Below are 23227 nucleotides of genomic sequence, written 5' to 3'. Positions count from 1 at the left end.
TTATAACCTGCACTTAATTTTCTTTCTTCTTTCATAGTACAGAAGGAATTTTTCTGTAGTTATTTGTTTGCTTGTTTAGATGAAAAAGCCGTGAGTTTTGTGGGCTTTATTTTATATAAATATTAGTCAACTAGATGGAAAGAATGATTTTAAGAAAAGTTTGATAGGTTAGTTTGATGTCCCAGTTTTAAAAGGCAGATTCTAAAATGAATAATCCTAGAATTTAGTTGTGGTAACACCCAGTTTTGTATACATTTTATCTTTATAATAGCTGCATACAATTTTTACATTATTTTATTGAAAATTTAAACTTTGACCAGAGTTATTTTTCTTCTTGACCATCTCAAAACTTCCCAAGTCTTAACTGCGATTACCTAAATTAATTCTGACCAAGACCAAAAAAGTTAACAATGGTAAGGAGAAGTGTGTATGTAACAGTTAGCTTTCAGACCTCATGACCTAGATTTTTAGTTTTTCTTCCTTTCTAAAATACACAGAAAGGGAGACATTCTTTGTAGGACATTGCAGTCTCTTAATAGATGGCATTCATTTGTCTTCTGTCACAAAATGTCCTTGTTATTAAACAAGAGTTGTTAGAATAATATTTAAAATTAGTACTTTTACACTTAAAAATTTTTGGATTTGTGCTGGTAGTATTTTCCTTTTTCATTCAACACATCAAATAAAAGAGAATTAACTTTATGATCTGTACACTTAAAGATTAAAATTCATGTTATTTATCTCCAAATATTATTTTGTCTCATGCCCAAAAAATGGGTATGTACCAGTTACTGAAAATTTTTAGTAATTGCTATAATTCACATCAGAATTCCTATTTTAAATCAGTAATTGCTGTTTTCAGTCTTAATGTTTTGGGTTTACTTATCTGATACTTAGTTTAGATAAGCAGAAAGTTAGGTAAGTTTGAAAGTGTATTGTTTTATAGAGTTTTGAAACAGGTGGCAAAGTATTTAGATCAAAACTTTGGAGATACTAGTTTTTTAAAAATAAAGATGTGCTTCAAGCTTTATGACATAACTTGAATTACAAAAAGTTTTCATTTCTTCAGGTTTTTTAATTGTGAGTACTAAAGAAAATTACTAGGCTTTTGCCAAGTTAAAATCAAAGTATGTATGTTCATTTCCAGATGTGCTAATTTTTAGAAACTGTACAAATTATAGATTCTTTGCCATCATTTCGGCTTCTTTTGATAATGCGAATAATTAGAATTAACCATTGTTTTGTGGGGGGTGTACAATTTGACAGAACTAGAAGAACAGACTCGAAAAGCTCTAGAACTGGACCAGGAGCGAAAACGAGCAAAGGAAGAAGCAGAAAGGCTTGAAAAGGAGCGCCGAGCTGCTGAAGAGGCCAAGTCCGCTATAGCAAAACAAGCTGCCGACCAGATGAAGAATCAGGAGCAACTGGTCAGGAACCTCAGCTCTTTCTCAGAGAAAAAGGAAAATTTAGACAGAAGCATAGAGCAAACCTTGTACAACTAAGCACATTAGAGATCTTCTGGAAAGCACACCAAAGATATAAGTAGTATCTAATAGCAAAGTTTGGAAATCTAAACATTTAATTTCTGCCTTAAAACAAATAAACAAAAACTAAAAATAAGACCATAAAAGATAAATGGAGCCTGTTGCTAACAAAAGATTTCTGATTCACTTAAACTTTGCCTAAACCACTGGTGTGTTTTACTTTAGATAAATTGACAGTACGTTCTGATTCCTTCTTATAACCGTGGGCCGTACTTATTGGGGTCTTTGTGTTGGTTTGTGTAGTGGACTTAGATATATTAAGTGGGCATGACATTTAAAGGATCCTGGAATTAAATATTGGTTCAGACATTCGCTTGCTATGTGTCCTTGGGTCTTTCTGAGCCTCAGATTCTGCCCTTTGAAAACAGAAATAATGTCACCAGATAGGATTGTTGGGGAATCACATGAGATTATTTGATAGCATGCTCTTCAAACTATAAAGCATTATATAAATTTTTTCTTTGTAGGCTTTAGCAAATACTTTATTGATCAAAGTTTACAAATAGCTCTGGAGTTACACATTCTAAGTTCCTGCTACTGGAAGACGAATAACTACTTGCTTATAATGAAACCATTTTTACTTTATCTCCTTACTAGTTCATTATACTACAAATAAGATATTTATGATCTTAAATACACCTTTTAAAAAAAATTTTTTTTTAATGAAAGGCCATCAAAGAGGAACATAATACAGCCCAAGCATGTACATTAAAGCTTTGTTGACATAATATAAATTTTTGAAAATACATATTTTTAGTATTGGTAATTATATTGTGTATTTTAGGCAGCAGAACTTGCTGAATTCACTGCCAAGATTGCACTTCTAGAAGAAGCCAAGAAGAAAAAGGAAGAGGAAGCTACTGAGTGGCAGCACAAGGTGATCGTTGGTTTCTTCCCTCAGTATCATTTGTTGAATATCTACTTTGTACCCAGTCGTATGCTGAGTTTATAGAGATGAATACTGTCACGATTGAGAGGGGGAAAGATACCTGTGTGTATGAATGTGTTTGTATCGTACTAATTACTGATCTGTCGACGCAAGCTCAGTATTTGGGAGCACAGAAGAGGTGATTAATTTCTGTGGGAATGAGGCAGGCTTGGGGAAAACCCTTAGAAGTTTAAGTTGCGTCGTGAACTTCAATTTTGGGGGTGGTTAGAGACTGTAGACAGAGGGGCTGAATGAGTACAGGAAGTTTGCAAGCACATGCTGGATTTGAGGGGCAACCAGTAAGCAAGCAGTGCTTTCGAGCATCGGTTCAGAAATCTTGTGAGATGTGGTTGGGACATTAGAGAGGAAATTAAGTTGTGAAGGGCTTTAATTTTAAATCAATGGCAAGATGATAGGGAGTGTCTGTAGACATTTGACTTTGAAGATCTCAAAACAGGATTATAACATGATTAAGTATGGTGTTACAAAAATAATGTGGCCGTCAGTGTGGAAGCTGGCTTGGTCCAAGAGGTGGGATTACTTGAGAGTCAAGAGGAGCAGAGGTTGCTGAGAGACATCTTGGGGTAGACTCAAAAGGGCATGGCAACCAAATCGTGGATATAAAGTGGAATTAGAAGGATGCAGCGACGATGATACATTCTGAGGTACCTAGTGTAAGTTCCTAAGTAGATGAAGCCCCTGTTGAAATAGTGCACAAGTGAAAAATCAGAGCTTACTCCGAACTTTAAATAAAGGTTAACTTTTAAATGCAACCATAATAATTTTTTTACCCAAAGGCCTTCTACAGTATGTGTGAATGTTTCCTTTCACCCTTAAATTTTCTTGGTAGCAGTTTAAATTTCACAGGGAAATTTTGATATATTGAAAATTGTGTGTATGTGTAGAACTCTGTTAACCTGTTAACTATTTTATTAGAATTTCACAGAGATACATAAACTTCTTTAAAAAAAAGAAAGAAAAACAAAACAAAAAAAACAACAACAAAAAAAGAGGTGCCTCAGTGGCTCAGTCAGTGAAGTGTCTGACTTCAGCTCAGGTCATGATCTCATAGTTTGTGAGTTCGAGCTCCGCATTGGGCTGTGCGCTCCGCCAGTAAGGAGCTCACTTTGGATCCTCTGTCTCATTCACTCTGCCCCTCACCCGCTTGTGCACTCTCTCGCGCGCGCACTCTGTGTGTGTGTGTGTGTGTGTGTGTGTGTGTGTGTGTGTGTGTGTTTGTGTCTTTGTCTCTCAGAAATAAACATTTAAAATAAATAAAGGAGCACCTGGGTGACTCAGTCGGTTAAGCCTCAGACTTCGGCTTAGGTCGTGATCTCAGTTTCATGAGTTTGAGCCCCAAATCGGCCTCTGTGCTGGCCGCTCAGAGCCTGCGTGGGATTCTCTCTCTCCTCTGTCTACACCTTCCCAACTCACTGTCTCTGTTTCTCTCAAAATAAATAAGCTTTAATAGTATATAAATAAAAATAAATAAAAACGTAAATAAATGAAAATGACACCACAGAGGTAAATCCTCTGAACTATAGATATGAGGAAATGACACAAAAGAAAAATTATATTCCCACAAACCAGGATCACTCTTTTAACACCTTAGTGCAGATCTTTCCACGATCTTTTCCTGTTTGCGTGTGTGCATACATACACATTTATATGTTTAGAGTGAGGTCGTCCTGCACACACGCTTCCATTTTAGTCACTTTTCATCTCATCTGTATTAGACTGTATTCATAAAAATTTTTTAATTCAGATATAATAGACATACAACATTATGTTAGTTTCAGGTGTAAACTTCATTATTTGATATTGTGTGTATGGTGAAATGAGCTAACACCCGTCGCCATACATAGTTAGAATTTTTCTTCTTGTCCTGAAAACTTTTAAGGTTTACTCTTAGCAACTTTGAAATCTACAGTATTATTAACTGTAGTCTCCATGCTGTTTGTACGTTATATCCCCATGGCTTCTTTATCTTACAGCTGGGAGTTTGTACTTTTTAATCCTCTTCTCCCATTTGCTCACTCCCCACTGTCCCCGCCACCCCCAATTTTTGGTAACCAGGAATTTGTTCTCGTTTTTTGTTGGTTTAATTTTTTCTTTTTTAGATTCCACATATAAATGAGATCATATGGTATTTGTCTTTCTCTGACTTATTTCACTTAGTGTAGTGCCGTCAAGTTCCATCCATGTTGATACAGCAAGATTTTCTTCTTTTTTGTGGCTGAATAGTACTCGTGTGTGTGTGTACACAACACTTTCCTTACCCATTCATTCATCCATTGATGGGTGTTTAGCTTGCTTCATATCCTGGCTATTGTAAATAAGGCTGCACTGAACCTGGTGGTATATATATCTTTGTGAGTTAGTGTTTTCGTTTTTGGGGTATGAATACCTACAAGTGGAATTGCTGGATCATATGGTAGTTGTATTTTTAATTTTTTGAAGAAAACCTTCTTCAAACTTGTGTACCGTTTTCCCGAATAGCTGCACCAACTTACATAGTCACTAATAGTGCACACAGTATCCCTTTTCTCCACATCCTTGACAACACTTGCTATTTCTTCCCTTTTCGATAATAGCCATTTTGAGTGGTGTGAGGTGATAGCTCGTTAGTTACGATTTGCATTTCTGTTACGATCAGTGACGTTGAGTACCGTTTCATGGACCTTGTTGGCCATCTGTATGTCTTCTCTGGAAAAAATGTCTATTCAGATCCTCTCCCCAGTTTGTAATCAGATTGTTTTATAACTACCGAGTTGTATGAATTCTTTATATATTTTGGATATAAGATTTGTCAATATTTTCTCCCGTTCAGTAGGTTGCCGTTTCATTTTTTTTGGTGGTTTCTTTTGCTGTATAGAAGCTTTTTAATTTGATGTAGTGCCACTTGTTTATTTTTTGCTTTTGCTGTCAAATCCAAAAAATCATTGCCAAGACCAGTGTCAAGGAGTTGCTCCCTGTGTTTTCTTCTGGGAGTTTGATGGTTTTAGAGCTTATTTTCAAGTTTGTGGTCATTTTGAGTAGATATTGTGTATGCTATAAGATAGTGGCCTAGTTTCATTCTTTTGCATGTATCTCTCCAGTTTTCCCAGTACCAGTTATTGAAGGGGACTGTCCTTTCCCCACTGGATGTTCTTGGCTGCTTTGCTCCAAATTAATTGATCATATTTGTATGGGTTTATTTCTGGGTTTATATATAGAATATATTTCTATATTCACAGTTGACCCAAAATCTTGTATAGATAATTTGCCAGGCCAGTGTCCAAATTAGCACCTTGCATTACATAGGTTTGCTCTCAGTCTCTTTTAAAATAGGACATTCCTTTGTTTGATACTGAATTATTGGAAAGACCTGCAGAGTGTCCCTTCTCCTTTGTGTGTCCTTATGGTGCCATTCATTTGTCCTTTTATCATCAATATTTCCTGTAAACTGGAAGATAGACCTGAAATCTTGAAGGACGCATCCTAAAAAGTTTTTGGCTACAGTGCCTCATAGGTGAGTCACCCAAATTAGAACATTTTTTAGAGTGAAAGGTATTCTTATTAGTAATTACACCAGGACAACAGTGTGAAGCAGGATTTTTCCAGGCACAGCAACACGGTATACCACCCAAATAATTGCTGATGTTGGATACCTCCTGTTGTGTCATCTCAGAAGACACTTAATATCTAGTTAACCTACCATCAGTGATATTAACTGGTCACTAAACAGGCTGATTCCTCCTTTGACTGGGTTATGTGCTCCCTCTTGTGGCTAAAATGTGATCTCTTGGATGTGGCATTCTTTGGCATTAGGCTGATGCCATTTCTCATCAAATATTTGCATAACAGGTTTAGCAATATTTGATTATGCTTGCCAGAGTTAACAATTTTATTAGTTTTTGCAAAGTGATGTATTTTCATTCTGGCATTCTAGCCCCCTGGCATTCCTTTATAAAAGTAGAGTTTTCATCCGTAGGGCTTATTTTCGTTACCCTGAAAGATAGTTTCTATTAGGAAAGAGAGATAACTTGATTCTCTTCATTACCAGTTTTCAAATGAAGTTGCTGATAAATTTATTGTTAACGTTCAGGCTTTTGCAGCCCAGGAAGACTTGGAAAAGACCAAAGAAGAGCTAAAAACTGTGATGTCTGCACCCCCTCCACCTCCACCACCGCCAGTCATTCCTCCAACAGAAAATGAACACGATGAGCATGATGAGAATAATGCAGAGGCTAGCGCAGAATTATCAAACGACGGGGTGCTGAACCACAGAAGTGAGGAGGAACGTATAACGGAAACACAAAAAAATGAGCGTGTTAAAAAACAACTCCAGGTATTTCAAATTGACAGTTGTGTGTACATGTATAGTACAGTGAGCATTTTCCCCATTTAATAAAATACAAACTTACTAAAAAGGAACTTTCCAGTTTTCTTTAAGCTTTTGCCCTTAGCTGGCCTTGTGATTGGTTTGTGATTGCTTGGCCTGTAGTCACAGTGCTTGATTTCTTCCATTGTAGCAAATGTGTTAGTTTTGGGTAATTAGGCCTTAAGTGGTAAGTTATTTTTTAATTACAGCTTGACTCCACGCTAAAAGGTAGAAAGTGTTTTGATGTTATCTTTAAAAGACAGATGAATTTAGTTTTTCGCCAGTAAAGTATACATTAAAAGCCATATAATTTAATAGATTACCTGTATGACACTACATACTCTGAACTATTTGTTCAGGTTTCATAATACCAAAAGGTAGGTTTATTAAAAGCACATAATTAGATCAGAGTAGGAAATCTTAATTTGATTTGACCTTTTTTTCGGATAAGTTCTCTGATTTTTTAATTGGCGAAATCTTTAAATATTAATAAAGAAAAGAAAATGAAGTGATAATTGCAATAAATATATTAAGACTTTGGAGAAAGGTTCTCTAATGGCCTGGATTTTAGATCTTAAAATAACATCCTATACTGTCTACATTGAACCTTTTGTAAGTGATTTCAAAATCTCTATTGTATGGAGAAAGTTAAGGGATTTTGGAATGATATACAGAATCGTCGTGGTTGTTGAGTGTAGAAGTGAAAGACAGTGGGTATTTCTCCCTAACTACTATCTCTACTGTCACCAAAATAGAGCAGATTTACATACTTCATATTTTTTATTTTTATTTTTTAAATTTATACACTTTAAAGAAATTATGTGACAGTGTAAATTCTAATATGCAAAAAAGTCAGATTTGTTGTATGTGTATTTTTGTCTTTAAACCTTTTTTATTAGCTTTTTAAACTTTAAGAAGAAAATAATAGTCATTGTTTTTATTTTTTAAACATAGGCGCTGAGTTCAGAATTAGCCCAGGCCAGAGATGAAACCAAGAAAACACAAAATGATGTTCTTCACGCTGAGAACGTGAAAGCAGGCCGTGATAAGTACAAGACTCTTCGGCAGATCCGACAGGGCAACACAAAGCAGCGCATCGATGAGTTTGAAGCAATGTGAGAGCTGTTATTTTGCATACATGTTCTTCATAAGCTGAACCACCAACAGAGAAAAGCAGGCCTTTGCAGATGTGATGGAATGCACCCCACCTTGCCAAAGCACTTACACCAGTTGACTGTGGTGGCTAAAAGACATGCTTGAGGGAGCCCTTCTGCATTAAGGCAGTGTGATGTCATGCTTGATTTTCTTTTCCTTTGGGCCAGGGAATGGAGAACAGTGTTCCATCGCCTCCTTTCACATTTTCAGTTTCCATTTTTTTTTTTTCTGTTGAAGATTAACACTAATTATCATGTCTGACAAATGTGTATGTGTGATGTAAGCACTTTGTACATTTCAAAGGATGATGGTGACTTAATGAGTGTTTGGGTAGAGCACTCTGTTTTCTTTGGACCCTTCCATAGTTGACCTGTGTGTATTTCCACATTCTGTCTCAGATTTCCTCGGCGTGCCCTTATCATATCTTGCCATGCCGATAGCCATAATTCTGCCATCGTATAGATCATTGGCAGTGGTCAAAATGAAGGTAGGCGACAGGGTGGACAGTCTTTGATAATTGTGTAGAAGACAGCTATGAATCATGAAAAGGATTAGAATATCTAATAGTGTAGTATGCAGCTGGTGGTTAATGTTTTTAAAATCCCAGTTTGCTTACATTATTGGATATTCGATATTTGCTTAATTAGTCATCTTTGACAGCTGAATGGATTGGTGTTTCATCACCTGCCATCCTTTGGTTTTCTTTGCCTACCATTGACAAAGGTGTAGACAGCAGGTGGTAGTACCCTAGGAGAGTTTATTGATGAAACACTACCTGCAAATACTAATTGTCTCCAAAAGATTTAAAAAGTCTGTTCTTTCAAAGATTGACTTAGACAAACAGATGTTTAATTAAAAAAAATATGTTTTTTGGTCATTGATTATGCTCATTCAAAAAGCCGTGGACCTTTCTGGAAGAGCAGCGTATGAAAACATCAGTCCCAGAGAGGGGACAGTAATACTACCTCACTACTACACCTGCGATGACTGGTCGCTCCAACACAGCGGAGTATGTAAGTGTGTTCTCCAACACGCACCAGTACTTCCAGTCATGAAGGAGTATTTCTGAGATTTCCTTTTCCTTCAGAATATCTTAGAGTGCTACTTTTTTTTAACTGCCTTGTTGTTGAGCTGAATTGTGGGACTCTGATTTATATGAAAATTGTAAGCTCTTGATGGTATACTATCTTCTTGGAGGGGTGTTCTGTGTCTGAGGAAGTGTGTGTGTGTGTGTGCATGCGCGAGAGAGAGAGAGAGAGATTTTCCCTTGTAGCATATGAATGTCTGTACCTTCATTTCTTGATATAATTGTTACATAATCATTTTAGCAGATTTGGTTTCTAAATCATTGTGCTTATTTTTTTGTTCTCTAACTAAAAATACTTAAATTTGGTTTGTTAATCCTATTTTAGAAATTATAATTTTAGGTTATATTAAGTTCAATTATGTCTTAAGAAGAAATCTTTCCAGTTTGAAAGATGTTCTAATATTCACATGTTCTAACATTTTCTTTATTGTAAAACATCTAGACTTGGAGATAAGGAAAGCCTTGTTTTCTCTGTGTGGTTCAGCTACTTTTCATGTGGTATTATGCACTCAAATTTACATTTATCTATTAAAATTGCCATTTTGTTAAGCATTTTTCATGCACAGTAGATTCAAGTTGTGTCTGAAAATATCTCTTGTGCTTTTTTTGATTTTGCTGACTTGAAAAGGATTAATCTGGGCAGACATATGAGAAGGAAAGGTTGCATTTAATATATTTTTGGACTTTGTAGGACAAGAGATAACTGGTTGATAACCTTGACGTGACTGTTGTGTGGTGGTTGTGCACATGCTTCAAAACACTGTGGAAGAGAGCGTTTCTGCTTGAGCACATTCGCGGGATAGGTGGTGAACTCGTCATGCTCCAAGGCGTGCGTGCTCACTTTTCCAAAGTAGCAAAGCAGTTGCCATAATAGGTGAAAACTTGGATTTCCACTGGATTTTTATTAATTTTCTACATTTTGAATTGTGTGCACTATCACTGCTGCATCAGTTTGCTATCAGTGTTGAAAAATTACCAGTTATATTTGCTGTTTATAATCTATTTGTAGATTAGGATTAAAATGGATTTAATCCATTTTTAAAGCTGTGTGAATTTTTCTAAACAGGAAACAACTATTTGCAATATGAGTTTTCATAGTGATTAAGCCAGTTATGACTTTTATTATTAGCTGTTGAGAGCACATGCTCATATAGCAATGTAAAAATATATTAATGAGTATTTGGTAAATTCCAGCAGGTTTTACCATTAGCATAATTCTGTGTTGTACAATTAAGCTACAGTTACATCTATAATTTTGGATAACATTCATTGGTTAACAATAAAGTGACAAAAGCTCATGCCTTCAAGGTCCACTGTTGTTATTTAACATGGATTTTTTTGCATATTTCTCAGAATCATAATCTTTATTAGACCCACAAATCATCACATCTTAAAAATGAGAAGTGGATAGGGTAAATTTTCAAAGTCCTCACAGATTTATCTTTCCCCTAAATTGTACCTCTTTTGGTATGGAAGTAATAGTGATTGTTAATTCTGTGAAAAATCATTAAATCGACTCTCTTGATAACAAAATCATTTAGGATTTTTAATTATTGCTTTAATTGTATATTGATAATTTCTGTTTCCTAACGAAGATACAGTTTCATTGCCATTGATCTTGCTATAAAAATGCTAATGTTCTTTAAAGAACTATATATATTCTAAGTGCATTTATTTAAATATGTATTTTTATTTTAAAGCGACATTACAGAGCAGTTACCATAAATCTAGAAAGTTATTGTCTCTTAAAAGCTTACTAGTTTTTAACATAAAGATTATTCATCTTAAGTAAGTCATGTATTCCAAAAAGAAAAGCAAGATGACTTCTCAGTTTATAGTAATACTTAGCTGTCACCTTATTTTTGTCTTACCAGTAGGTAGTGATTTCTTTATTCTGATCCGGTCAGAAAAGAGAATTTTATAAGATTCCTTTATATCTAATTAGGGTTTTTCTTTAAGAACTAGAATTCCCACTTACCGAGTTGTCTTAGGCTCTTTTGGAACCCTCACTCCTGATTATCATTGGACAACAGTTTCAATATTAGTGTTAGGATTGAAAATGCCCACTACTTCCTGGCCGAAGTTCGATTACCTTGTTGATTAGTGATATTTTTAGAACTGAAGCTAAAAACTTTTTAGATCCCAAAGCATCCCATTATGTGTATGCATGAGGAAAACAGTTTTTAAATTTTAACATGTTAATCTCTAAAGCTTAAAACTTTAAGTAGAAAGAATTAGTGCCTTTATCGTTAATTTACTGAGCTAGTAGCAAACCAAAGTTTAGATATCCTTAATTAAGGGTAAGGGAAATCGTTCAAATATGGAGCTATACTGGTAGGCCTATTCCATACTCTTAGCATTTTCTTATTCTGTACTTCATTTTGTAATTAGAAGATAATCTCTCAGTTGCTCTTGCGGTTTATCGTGTAAAAGGACAGCATTCTAGTACATTTCAAAAGTTCAGTGGATTCTGCAGATGTTTAGATAACTTTATGAAATGTCAAGGCAATCCTCACATTCTATGCTGACTGGTGGCGAGGAAGCCTTGGTTCACAATAGTGTTTCACATATCAGAGCTTATCACATTCCCATCCTTGACTTTTCCAATTAAGTAATCTAAAGTTCCATTTTTTTTCCTAGTGGGCCTACTTCTTAATAGGTCCATCTTTCAAGATTTTAAGAGCTGCCATTTTCCTTCTGGAAAAATCATGACTCCTTGCTTTGTTGCCTCAGTATTGTGACTTCCCTGAAACACCGATATGAAGTTATCTGATTTCTGGTTACATATACTGCTTTAGGAGTTCAAGTATCTCTCATTCACTACGGAATTTTAAGGTTAAAAGATAATTGCCCAGTGGCACATCTTTTGAATTCGGGTTTACGCCTGGCTCTGGAGTTTTCTAGCTTACTAAATGGTTCCAGACTCTTTCTTTACAGAGCTTCATGGAGCCACTACATTTAAAAAAAATTTTTTTAATGTTTGTATCTATTTTTTGAAGGAGAGAGAGAGAGAGCATGAGCAGGGAAGGAGCAGAGAGAGAGGGAGACCCAGAATTCGAAGCAGGCCCCAGGCTCTGAGCTGTCTGCACAGAGCCTGATGCGGGACTCGAACTCACGAGCCGTGAGATCATGACCTGAGCCGAAGTCGGACACCTAGCCGACTGAGCCGCCCAGTTGCCCCAAAGCCACTATATTTTTATATGCTGTATTGTAGGATACAGAAGCAAGATGAGAATGACTGTGCCTTTCATTTTGGCCTGTCTTAAAATGTGGAACTTCAGATACTAATGTATCTTAGCCCTTAGGTCATTCGCATTAATCTGTTAAAATACTAGATTTCTTTTAAGATGGCAGCTCCACTTGGTTGATTGCTGTGACTTGTATGCCCAGATTCCTCCCGGCTTCCATCACATCAGTGGCTTCCATCCTTGTAATTATTATTTTTGTTACTTTGTTCCAATTGTTCACTTTCATTTCATGATCATTTAAAAAATTAAGATTCACTTTTATATTTATGCATGTCATTTAGTTTGTTCCTAAAAGTTGCGATGGTTTCTGTTAATGTCACAAAACCCAAATAGCCAATGTCCATCTTCCTGGTAATACGGCTTCAGCGTCTCACAGGTTTACGTGATGATCCTTGGAAACATTCCTGTTGATGAAACATGGGTTATATGAAATTCTTCTTTTGCTGTGTTTATAACGTATACTGTGATATCCCTTTTAATTTTTTGCAACTTAAAATGTCGTAACTTACGTGTCAGACCTAGAAATGCATGAATGTTTTAGACTTAGAAGACACTACCTCCTCCCTCCCTTTCCTTTGGTTTGTACTGAAAAGTCTGTGTAATTCAAGTCCAGCATTAGACTTCTACATGCCCTCATGCCATTTAGGTAATTGTTTACTTTGAAATTTTAGCTATTTTGGATAAAAGATACAGTTGTATGATGAAAGAAACTACAATGTACAGAAAATCAATAGAAGAAAAGTAGTGAATAAGGCCAAGAATAAGAGCACATGGTGTAGTTTCTCAAGTTTGCTTGTTCTCTGGTAAATTACTTAATTTTTATTGCATACATCAAATTTTATGTATTTAAAGACAGCCTTAAACAAGTGCCTCATTGTGAAAGTTTTCTAACTTTATAGTAAGATTCATTTTAGACCCTACTGACAAACCGGTCACCTAGAGTCATTAGTAATCTCTGTATTAAACAAAGTTTCATGGAGTTAGCTTTCACTTGAATCTTTTTTTTTTTTAATTGTTAAAATACGTATAAAATTTTAACCATTTTCAAATGTACAGTTGAGTGACGTTAAGTAAATTCATGTTGTACAGTTGTCCCCACTATTCATCTCCAGAACTTTTTCATCATCCCAAACAACTTGTGCCCTTAGAACGCTGATGCCCCATTCTTCTGCCTTCCTGCTCCCTGGTTACCCCCATCCTACCTTTTGTCTCTCTGAATTTGACTACTTCAGGTGACTCTGAACATTTGTCCTTTTTTATTATCTCTTACTTCGTGTAGCATGATGTTTTCAAGGCTTATCTGTATTATCGTATATATCAGAATTTCACTCTTTTTAGATGTTGGATAATATTCCATTGTTTATATATGCCACATTTTTTTTAATCCATCAGTCAATGGATATTTGGATTATTTCCACATTTTGACTTGTGAACAGGCTGCTGTGTTCGTTAGTATACAAATATCCATTCAAGTCCCTCTTTGCAGTTCTTTGGGGTACATATCCAGAAGTAGAATTGCTGAATCATGTGATAATTTTTTGAGGACTCATTGTACTATCTTGTGGAGCAATTGTACCATTTTACATTCCTACCAGCCGTGCCTAAGGGCCCCAGCTTCTTCATATCCTCACCAACAATTGTTATTTTGGGGTGTTTTGGGGTTTTTTTGGATGGCCGTTCCAATGGGTGAAGTGGTTATCTCATTGTGGTTTTGATTTGCATTTCCCTATGATGCATTTCTCTCTGATACTGAACATGTTTTCCATATGCTTATTCACCACATGTATATCTTCTTTGCAGAAGTGTATATACATGTTTTGTCCACTTTTAAATTGAGTTGTTTACTTTTTGTTCTTGAGTTGTAGGAGTTCTTTATTCTGGATATGAATCCCTTATCAGATACCTGAGTTGTAAATAATCCCTTGCCAGATACAAAAGTTGCAAATATTCTCTCCCATCCTTTGGGTTGTCTTTTCATGCTATGGATAGTATCCTTTGTGGCACAAAAGCTTTTTAATGTTAATGAAGACCATTTGCTTTTTCTTTCGTTTCCCGTGCCTTTAGTTTTGATGTTTTTTAAAGAGAAAAATTTTTTTGATGAGGTGTTGCTGTGAAGAGGCAGGGCAGAAGAATTATTATGTACACTGATGAGGGTCTAGAAAGAGTAGGTTTTCCTGACTGGAATAGAAAATGTGATTCATTGTGCGTCGGCTACAGGATAGTAAAGCTAGGTTGGCTGGGCCAGGAATTTATGGAGCCCTGAATCCTCTGCTGAGGTAGTTTAGTTTGATTTGAAGACATTGGGTGCTTCGGGAGAAAGCAGTTACTAAGGGAACAATAACTACACTTTGCTCCAACAGAGAATACATGCTGCTGTGTCAGGTGTCCTAGGAAGTACAGAGGATAAAGAAAGCTAAGTAGAAGAACTTCACAGACAGTAATTAGCCTGAAGAAAGGCTGTGGTCATGGTAAAGAATTCTATTACTATCTGCTGAGAATTTAAAGGAAACATCTAGGTGTAATTTGCTTTCCTATTTGCTATGTGTAGTTGATATTTTTTCTTCTGCTTATTTTCCAAATGACCTCTTTGGGGACAGTTAGGACCTCTGTTTGTTTTTCTTTTATCTGTGACCTTTTGGAGAGAGGTTCTTCATCGGCACAAAAAGAGAACCAGAAATGAAAGACATTCAAGAACAAATGGATTGGATTCTGAGTTCTAATTCCAGGTCTTAGACTGTCTTGGCCTCTGGTTTTTATAAGCCCTTTCAGAGTTCTGAATCTGATGGTCTGTTTCAGAGTGTTTCTCTGCAATCTGGTTTAGACACTTAGATTCCAGATGCATTGTCTTCCCTCGAGTGTAATGCTTGACCCAGGGTTAACATCCATGTACTTTGAAACACTAATATTTGTTCATAGTTGAAAACTATTAATGCAGAATGTGCTTATAACCGTTGTGTCAATGTCGTTTCTGTCCCTGGTTGGTCCTAATGATGTAAGTGATTGTGAGAAACTTACAGGGTTTTATTTTTTTGTAGTAGGTTTTAAGGGGTTAGAAAAATGGTTCTTTCATATTATGAAGGGGTTCTATTATTTACCCAGACACAACTCCATGAAGATGATCTCAGAGTATACACATGCAGCTATTCATTTGCTGTGACAGCTTCAAACAACTTACTTGGGAGATTTCTGTCAGTTTTTCCAAGTTGAGGTTTAATTATGCTTCATCAGTGTAGCTTTTGCCAAACGTATGACTTGATTCATCTCTTTATGCTCAGATGATATGTTAGGGGTTTCTTCCTTCTTGTTTTTCTTGTTTTGTCCAATTTTTAGGCCATAAAAGTTTTTGAATGTAGATAAATACAATTTCTTGGTAATTGAAGTTGCAAGTGGGTGGGTCGTTTTCCTAACTTTAAAATCTAATAGCTTACCATTGGTATGTAGGTTAAATGTAGAATTTGCACCTTCTTAATTTGTATGTTTTAAAAGTACTTACAAAAGACATAAAACCTTTTAATGTATGCAAAAGGAAATCGTGATTCAGTGGTCTGTTTACTTTTTAAATAATATTTGCAAATGTGGTACCAAATAGGGTAAACCCTAGAATTAGAACCCAGAACCTAATCATCTGTATGCTTTATATATAGTTTAATATGCTGAGCCATATTACATTCCAGGATATGCTGATGCTTTAAGGATGTTTATAATGAATTCGGGGGACATAGGCTGTATCAAAGACTCTGCATCAAAATGTATAGAAAATGTATTCACTGGAAAAGTAGTTTTCCATCTTTAGGGGAGATTATCGGCATTCACATTTTTGGGGTGTTCTCAAGCATTTTGAAGACTGGAAGCAAGTATATCTTCTAAGTTACTGGTCTGATGTCTACAGGTAAGAAAATGTTCTCTACCACCTTTATTTGTGAGCCATGATGCTTCAGTTCTTAGACATTAGGAATTTACAAGGTCTTCAGTTCAAGGGTGTCATGGAAGACATGCTGAATGGGAGACGAGGAGGCGTGGCTTTTTCCACAAAGTGGTAAGACTAATACCACAGACAGACCTACACATTCCCACCCAGGGGTTTGCAGAGGAATTGCTGTTTGCTGTTTGTGCAGAGCACTGTTAGACTTCAGGGCACGGATGATAACCCTTTGACTCTGTTGTGGAAATTGTAGTTAGGTCACGGAGTTGAGACATAGACCCAAATTAAGATGTATAAAGTAAAGTAAATACCAGAAGAAAAAGTGTGATAAAATGTGCAGGAGTTAGTTAGGATTTAAGTTAGAGGTCACATAATTAGCTAATTAGGTGCTAATTAGCAAACAAGAAGCATGGCATGGGTTTGAGTGATCTGGTCGGGAAGTGTTCTCGTCTTTTGTACAATGACAGCAACCAGGGAGCATTGAAAGTTAGCAATTCATCACTAGGCAGGCTGGCTAATATTTTATGTTTGTTAGCTTACTTCTCTGCCACTGAGGATTTGGCATATTCCTTAAAGTCAAATGTAAATGGGTCTGATTTTCTTAAAGTTTATTGAGCATAAGCAACCTTATTAATAATGGTTTATATTAGAATAGCCAGTATTGATACATAATTTAACATTAAAGTTTTCATATAGCTGTTAACTACTGTATTTAACTTGCATTAAACCTAGTATATTTTTAACTTATAAATTAAATTTTATTTTCAGTTTGTGTCATCTATCAAAAGTCAGTTCCTTCTTTACAAGTTATGCTAAACTGAACGTTAAGTAAAATCACTCATTCTTAACTCTGCTGTTTATATGAAAAAATACTTGCTCATGTAGTGAAGAAATACTTGAGCTTTATGGAGACTAGGAGAGTACAGTGAGGTGATTTGGTCTTTTTCAGCCATTTAGCAGAAGTGTTTTGGCTTATATGAAAAAAAAAAACCAAAAAAACAACCCTCAAATACTGAATCACAAATGTCATCAAGAATAAATGAGAATAAAAAATAGGTATATAAATGAAAGCTTAAATAAGAGATCAGAAGTATCTCTAAAGGATAGGAGTGAAATAAATTTATAGTGGTATGATCAAAGCCCATCATACACAATATTTGAAAAAAAATTTTTTTTAATGTTTATTTCTGAGAGACAGAGCATGAGCAGGGAAGGGGCAGAGACAGAGACACAGAATTCGAAGCAGGCTCCAGGCTCTGAGCTGTCAGCACAAAGCCTGATGCAGGGCTTGAACTCATGAGCCGTGAGATCACGACCTGAGCTGAAGTCAGATGCTTAACCGACTGAGCCCCCCAGGCGCCCCATCATACACAATATTTAAAATCACTCCAATTAAAATAAATATACAGTATAATCAGAGTAGGAAATTTTCAAACTATAGTAAACAAATACAGCAAGGAATATGTTGGACACTATTCTAGTAATAAAGCACTCGAAAAAGATTTATGGTGAGGAATTCAATTAAAGCCTAAAGCAAAAAAAAAATTGGTATAGAATTTTTTTTTAAATTTATATCTAAGTAAGCGTATAGTAGTGCAATGATTTCAGGAGTAGAATCCAGTGATTCATCCCCTACATATAACACCCCGTGCTCATCCCAACAAGTGTTCCCCTCAATATCCCTTGCCAATTTAGCCCATCCCTCCACCCACAACCCATCCAGCAACCCTCAGTTTGTATGTATGTGTGTGTGTATATGTATATATATACATATACACACACACACTTGATATACACAAAAGTGATATACACTTTTGAAAAGTGTCATATCTCTGTGTGTGTGTGTGTGTGTGTGTATATATATCTATATCTATATCTATATATATATATATATATATATCTTTTGTCCCCTCCCTGTTTTTATATTATTTTTGCTTCCTTTCCCTTCTGTTCATCTGTTTTGTATCTTAAATTCCACATATGAGTGAAGCCATATGATATTTGTCTAATTTCGCTTAGGATAATACACTCTCGTTCCGTTTACAAAGTTGTAAATGACAAGATTTCATTCTTTTTGATAGCTGAGTAATACTCCATTGTGTGTGTACACACACACACACACACACACACACACACACACACACACACATCTTTACCCATTCATCAATCAATACATTTGGGCTCTTTCTATACTTTGGCTACTGTCAGTAGTGCTGCTATAAACATGGGGGTGCATGTGCCCCTTGGAAAGAGCACTCCTGTATCCTTTGAATAAATTAGGTACTAGTGCAATTGCTGGATGGTAGGGTAGTTCTATTTTTTTGAGGAACCTCCATGCTGATTTCCACAGTAGCTGCACCAGTTTGCATTCCCACCAGCAGTGCAAAAGTGTTCCTCTTTCTCTGCATCCTCGCCAACATCTGTTGTTGCCTGAGTTGTTCATGTTAGCCATACTGACAGGTGTGAGGTGGTATCTCATTGTGGTTTTGATTTGTATTTCCCTGATGATGAGTGATGTGGAGCATTTTTTCATGTGTCTGTTACCATCTGGATGTCTTCTTTTGAAAAGTGTCTATTTTTGTCTTTTGCCCATTTCTTCATTTGTTTTTTGGGTGTGGAGTCTGATAAGTTCTTTATAGATTTGTGCTACTAGCCCTTTATCTCATATGTCATTTGCAAATATCTTCTCCCATTCCATCAGTTGCCTTTTAGTTTTGCTGATTGTTTCCTTCACCATGAAGAAGCTTTTTATCTTGGTGAAGTCCCATAGTTCATTTTTGCTTTTGTTTCCCTTGCCTCTGGAGATGTGTTGAGTAAGAAGTTGCTGTGGCCAAGGTCAAAGAGGTTTTTGCCTGCTTTCTCCTCTAGGATTTTCATGGCTTCCTGTATGATGTGTAAGTCTTTTATCCACTTTGAGTTTATTTTTGTGTCTGGTGTAAGAAAGTGGTCCAGGTTCATTCTTCTGCATGTCACTGTTCAGTTTTCCCAGCACCACTTGCTGAAGAGACTGTCTTTATTCCATTGGATAGTCCTTCCTGGTTTGTCAAAGATTAGTTGGTCATACGTGTGCGGGTCCATTTGTGGGTTCTCTATTCTGTTCCATTGATCTGAGTGTCTGTTCTTGTGCCAGTACCATACTGTCTTGATGATTGCAGCTTTGTAATACGGCTTGAAGTCCGGGATTGTCCTGCCTCCTGCTTTGGTGTTCTTTTTCAAGATTGCTGTGGCTATTCAGGGTCTTTTCTCGTTCCATACAAATTTTAGGATTGTTTATTCTAGCTCTGTGAAGAATGCTGGTGTTATTTTGATAAGTATTGCACGGAATATGTAGGTTGTTTTGGGTAATACCAACATTTTAACAATATTCTTCTAATCCATTAGCATGGAATATTATTCCCTTTTTTGTGTGTGTCTTCAATTTCTTTCATAAGCTTTCCATAGTTTTCGGTGTATAGGTTTTTCACCCCTTCAGTTGGGTTTATTCCTAGGTATTTTATGGTTTTTGGTACAATTATAAATGGGATAAATTCCTTGATTTCCCTTTCTGCTGCTGCTTTATTGGTGTGGAGAAATGCAACCAATTTCTGTGCATTGATTTCATATCCTGTGACTTTGCTGAATTCATCAATCAGTTCTAGCAGTTTGTTGGTGGAATCTTTTGGGTTTTTGATAGAGTATCGTGTCATCTGCACAGAGTGAAAGTTTGACTATGTCCTTGCTGATTTGGATGCCTTTTATTTCTTTGTGTTGTCTGATTGCTGAGGCTAGGACTCCCAGTACTATGTTGAATAACAGTGGTGAGAGTGGACATCCCTGTCATGAAGCTTAGCATTGTTTAGTACAAAACTTTTTTTTAGCTTAAGTAAATTTTAGGAGATATATTACCTCAAGCATTACAGGTAGCATTTCCTTGTGAAACACTGATTAATTGTGGGTTGTTTTTTTTTTTTTTTTTTTTTTTTGAGTTTATATGGTAATAGCTTGTGTCATAGCAAAGCATCAGAAAACGGGTTAAGGATTTTTTGGTTATTTTTCTTTGGAGATTCCTTTTTAAGCATTAAAATGATCAAGTTATTGTCAAATTCCCTCCTTTGTAATTAAAAAATAACTTTTCATCTATGCTTAAAGAAAATTGTTTTTATTTATTTTTATTTATGTATTTTTTTAAGTTTATTTATTTTTGACAGAGAGAGTTAGGGAAGGGCAGAAAGAGGGGAGAGAGAGAATCCCAAGTAGGCTCTACACTGTCAGCGCAGAGCCCGACTCGGGGCTCAAACTCAAGAATCACGAGATCATGACTTAAGCTGATATCAAGAGTCAGACACTTAACTGATTGAGTCACCCAGGTGCCCCAGAAAATTGTTTTTTAAAAATCTAGAAGACTAGGTATTGCAAATTTTTTTAAGGAAAAGTGTGCTTTTCTTTGGCTTCAAATAGTACCAGATGATGTGCTGAAGTTGTGAAATTCTGAAAGTACTTGTAGGCTCTACTTGGCTACTCTGTGGCTAAAGCCTCATTAAAAAAAATAACTCCGTTAAATCATCAAAATTCTAAAAGATAAGTGGTACATGAAACATGAAACAAAAGTCAATAGATACGATAGAATAACACTAAAAAATACAAGCCTTCTTTCCCTGTCCTCTGGTCTTCCACCTACCCCCAGAGGTGGCTGTGCACCTGTGCCTCCTGCTGGAGACCACCTGTGCATGTACCCACATGCGTATATTATGGGCTTTCTGTTGTCCGTACACATGGTTTTGCACTTCTTTCACTGAACGTCGTATTTTGGAAATCCTCACACAGCAGTACAAAAATACCATTGCATTTAATTTATGGATGTTCCTTAACTTCTGATGAATTTTTATGTCTTTACCAATCCTTTGCTGTTACAAACAATATGCCATAGTCTTGTAGAAACACTGCTTGTGTGTGTTTGGTTTTTTTTTTTTTTTTTTAAGAGGAGAGGGAAACCACAAGAGGCTTATTTTTTTTTCTTTTTGAGAGAGAGATCAAACAAGCGAGGGAGGCACAGAGAGAGAGTGGGACAGAGAGGATCCGAAGCGGGCTTTGCGCTGACAGCAAACAGCCTGATGCAGGGCTCGAGTTCACAGACCGGGAGGTCATGACCTGAGCCGAAGTTGGATGCTCGGCTGACTGAGCCCCCCAGGTGCCACCTTGCTTGTTTTTTCCTAAGAAATTGTGTTACAGTCTAGGGGATGAGGTAAGTTTACATATGATTTTTTTTATATTTTAGATATTCCAAAAATACAGGAAATTTTTTACTTAAATGTTGTGTGTTTTTTACATTTAACAAATTTAAATAGTAACATATGCTTATGGAAGCACCTTTAATAGAAAAACAGACACGTCTCCATCAATTGGATTTCTGCATATCAAGTTTACTTAAAAGGTGAAGTAATGGGGGCGCCTGGGTGGCGCAGTCGGTTAAGCGTCCGACTTCAGCCAGGTCACGATCTCACGGTCCGTGAGTTCGAGCCCCGCGTCAGGCTCTGGGCTGATGGCTCAGAGCCTGGAGCCTGTTTCCGATTCTGTGTCTCCCTCTCTCTCTGTCCCTCCCCCGTTCATGCTGTCTCTCTCTGTCCCACAAATAAATTTAAAAAAAAAAACGTTGAAAAAAAGGTGAAGTAATGATAATGTCACTTTTGAGGGCCCAAGTGACAAAGATCTGTCAGTAATTAAAACTTACCTGACTTCTTCAAATTCTGTAATCAGAAAATGTTACTATAAAAGAATCAGTAGGGTGGGGTTTCCTAAATGTACGTTGGTAGTCTTTTGGTTCTTAATTTCTTTTGGTTGCCACCATTTCTTCAGTGGTTCAAATTTTCGTTTGCCTTCTTGTGTTAAAACAGCAACAGTTGGTTGAGTGCCCAACTCTGGATTTCAGCTTAGGTTATAATCCCAGGGTTGGAGGTCGAGCCCCATGTCAGGCTCCATGCTGAGCATGCAGCCTGCTTAAGATTCTCTCTCCCTTCTTCTCCCCTCTCCCCTGCTCATGCTCTCTCTACACAATAAAAAAAAAAAAAAAAAAAAAAAAAAAAAAAAAAAAATTAAAAACAGGAAATGACAAGCTCAGGTCATTGTGAAACACTTAATAATAAGTGCTTTATTTACCACATCACCCAACAAAAATAGCAAAAATATTACGAAGAAATTTGATTCTGCAAGGGTTTTTGTTTTTGCTTTTGTTTTTAATTTTAAGGGGGTAGATCAACTTAGTGTTTTTCGAACATCTTTGAAGCTACAATGTAAGTGTAGTCTTTTATTTATTTATTTATTTTTTTTTAACGTTTATTTTATTTTTGAGACAGAGAGAGACAGAGCATGAACGGGGGAGGGTCAGAGAGAGAGGGAGACACAATCTGAAACAGGCTCCAGGCTCTGAGCTGTCAGCACAGAGCCCGACGCGGGGCTCGAACTCACGGACCGTGAGATCATGACCTGAGCCGAAGTCGGCCGCTTAACCGACTGAGCCACCCAGGCGCCCCAAGTGTAGTCTTTTCTTATTTCAGTGCTACTAATGTGATCTTTCTGAAGTTAAAATGTCCTTTGACTTCACAGCTTTCTCTTTAGATCACATACTGCTCTTATGCCTATAAATTTGACCTAGTTGTGAAATGATTTTCTTGGGCCACAAATAATTGTGGGGGAGGGCAGGTATAGAGCCTAAATTTGTTTCAAAAGTGTTAATGCTGTTTCATGTTAATCAGAGAGAAGAAACCTTGATCGTAGTGGTTTGTGGTCTCCCTCTCTCTCCCTTTTCCCTAGATTCACACTAAATTCTAGGCTGATTTCTCAGAAAGGCTCAGAGGTCTACAGTGGTCACCAGTTTCCGTTGCTCTGTATGCTGCTCGTGCCATGGAGTCCTGGCCCTGCCATCCGATTGTGCGGAATCCTAGGTGTTCTCAGAGACTGTCAGTAATCAGATGACCCTGTAGCCCCCTGTTCCTCTTGGTCTTGGG

General features: G+C 36.6%; 1 protein-coding gene across 3 annotated transcripts in view; it reads left to right on the top strand.

Annotated features, from left to right (window-relative positions):
* Positions 1-23227, top strand: part of RDX (radixin) — a 94504-nt gene that overhangs the window by 55397 nt on the left and 15880 nt on the right. For 2 of the 3 annotated variants that reach the window (XM_042904259.1, XM_042904260.1), the window contains exons 11-14: positions 1267-1427; positions 2329-2421; positions 6560-6802; positions 7790-10375. In XM_042904259.1, coding sequence (XP_042760193.1) covers positions 1267-1427; positions 2329-2421; positions 6560-6802; positions 7790-7954 — 662 coding nt within the window. In that variant the 3' untranslated portion in view covers positions 7955-10375. Of the gene's footprint in view, positions 1-1266; positions 1428-2328; positions 2422-6559; positions 6803-7789; positions 10376-23227 lie in introns of those variants that run through there. The other variant, XM_042904261.1, reaches the window with a different exon arrangement.

Source organism: Panthera leo, chromosome D1 (assembly GCF_018350215.1).
Source record: "Panthera leo isolate Ple1 chromosome D1, P.leo_Ple1_pat1.1, whole genome shotgun sequence".
Lineage (NCBI taxonomy): Eukaryota > Metazoa > Chordata > Mammalia > Carnivora > Felidae > Panthera > Panthera leo.
Note: the sequence above shows the minus strand (reverse complement) of the source record. Positions and strands in the feature narration are given on the sequence as shown.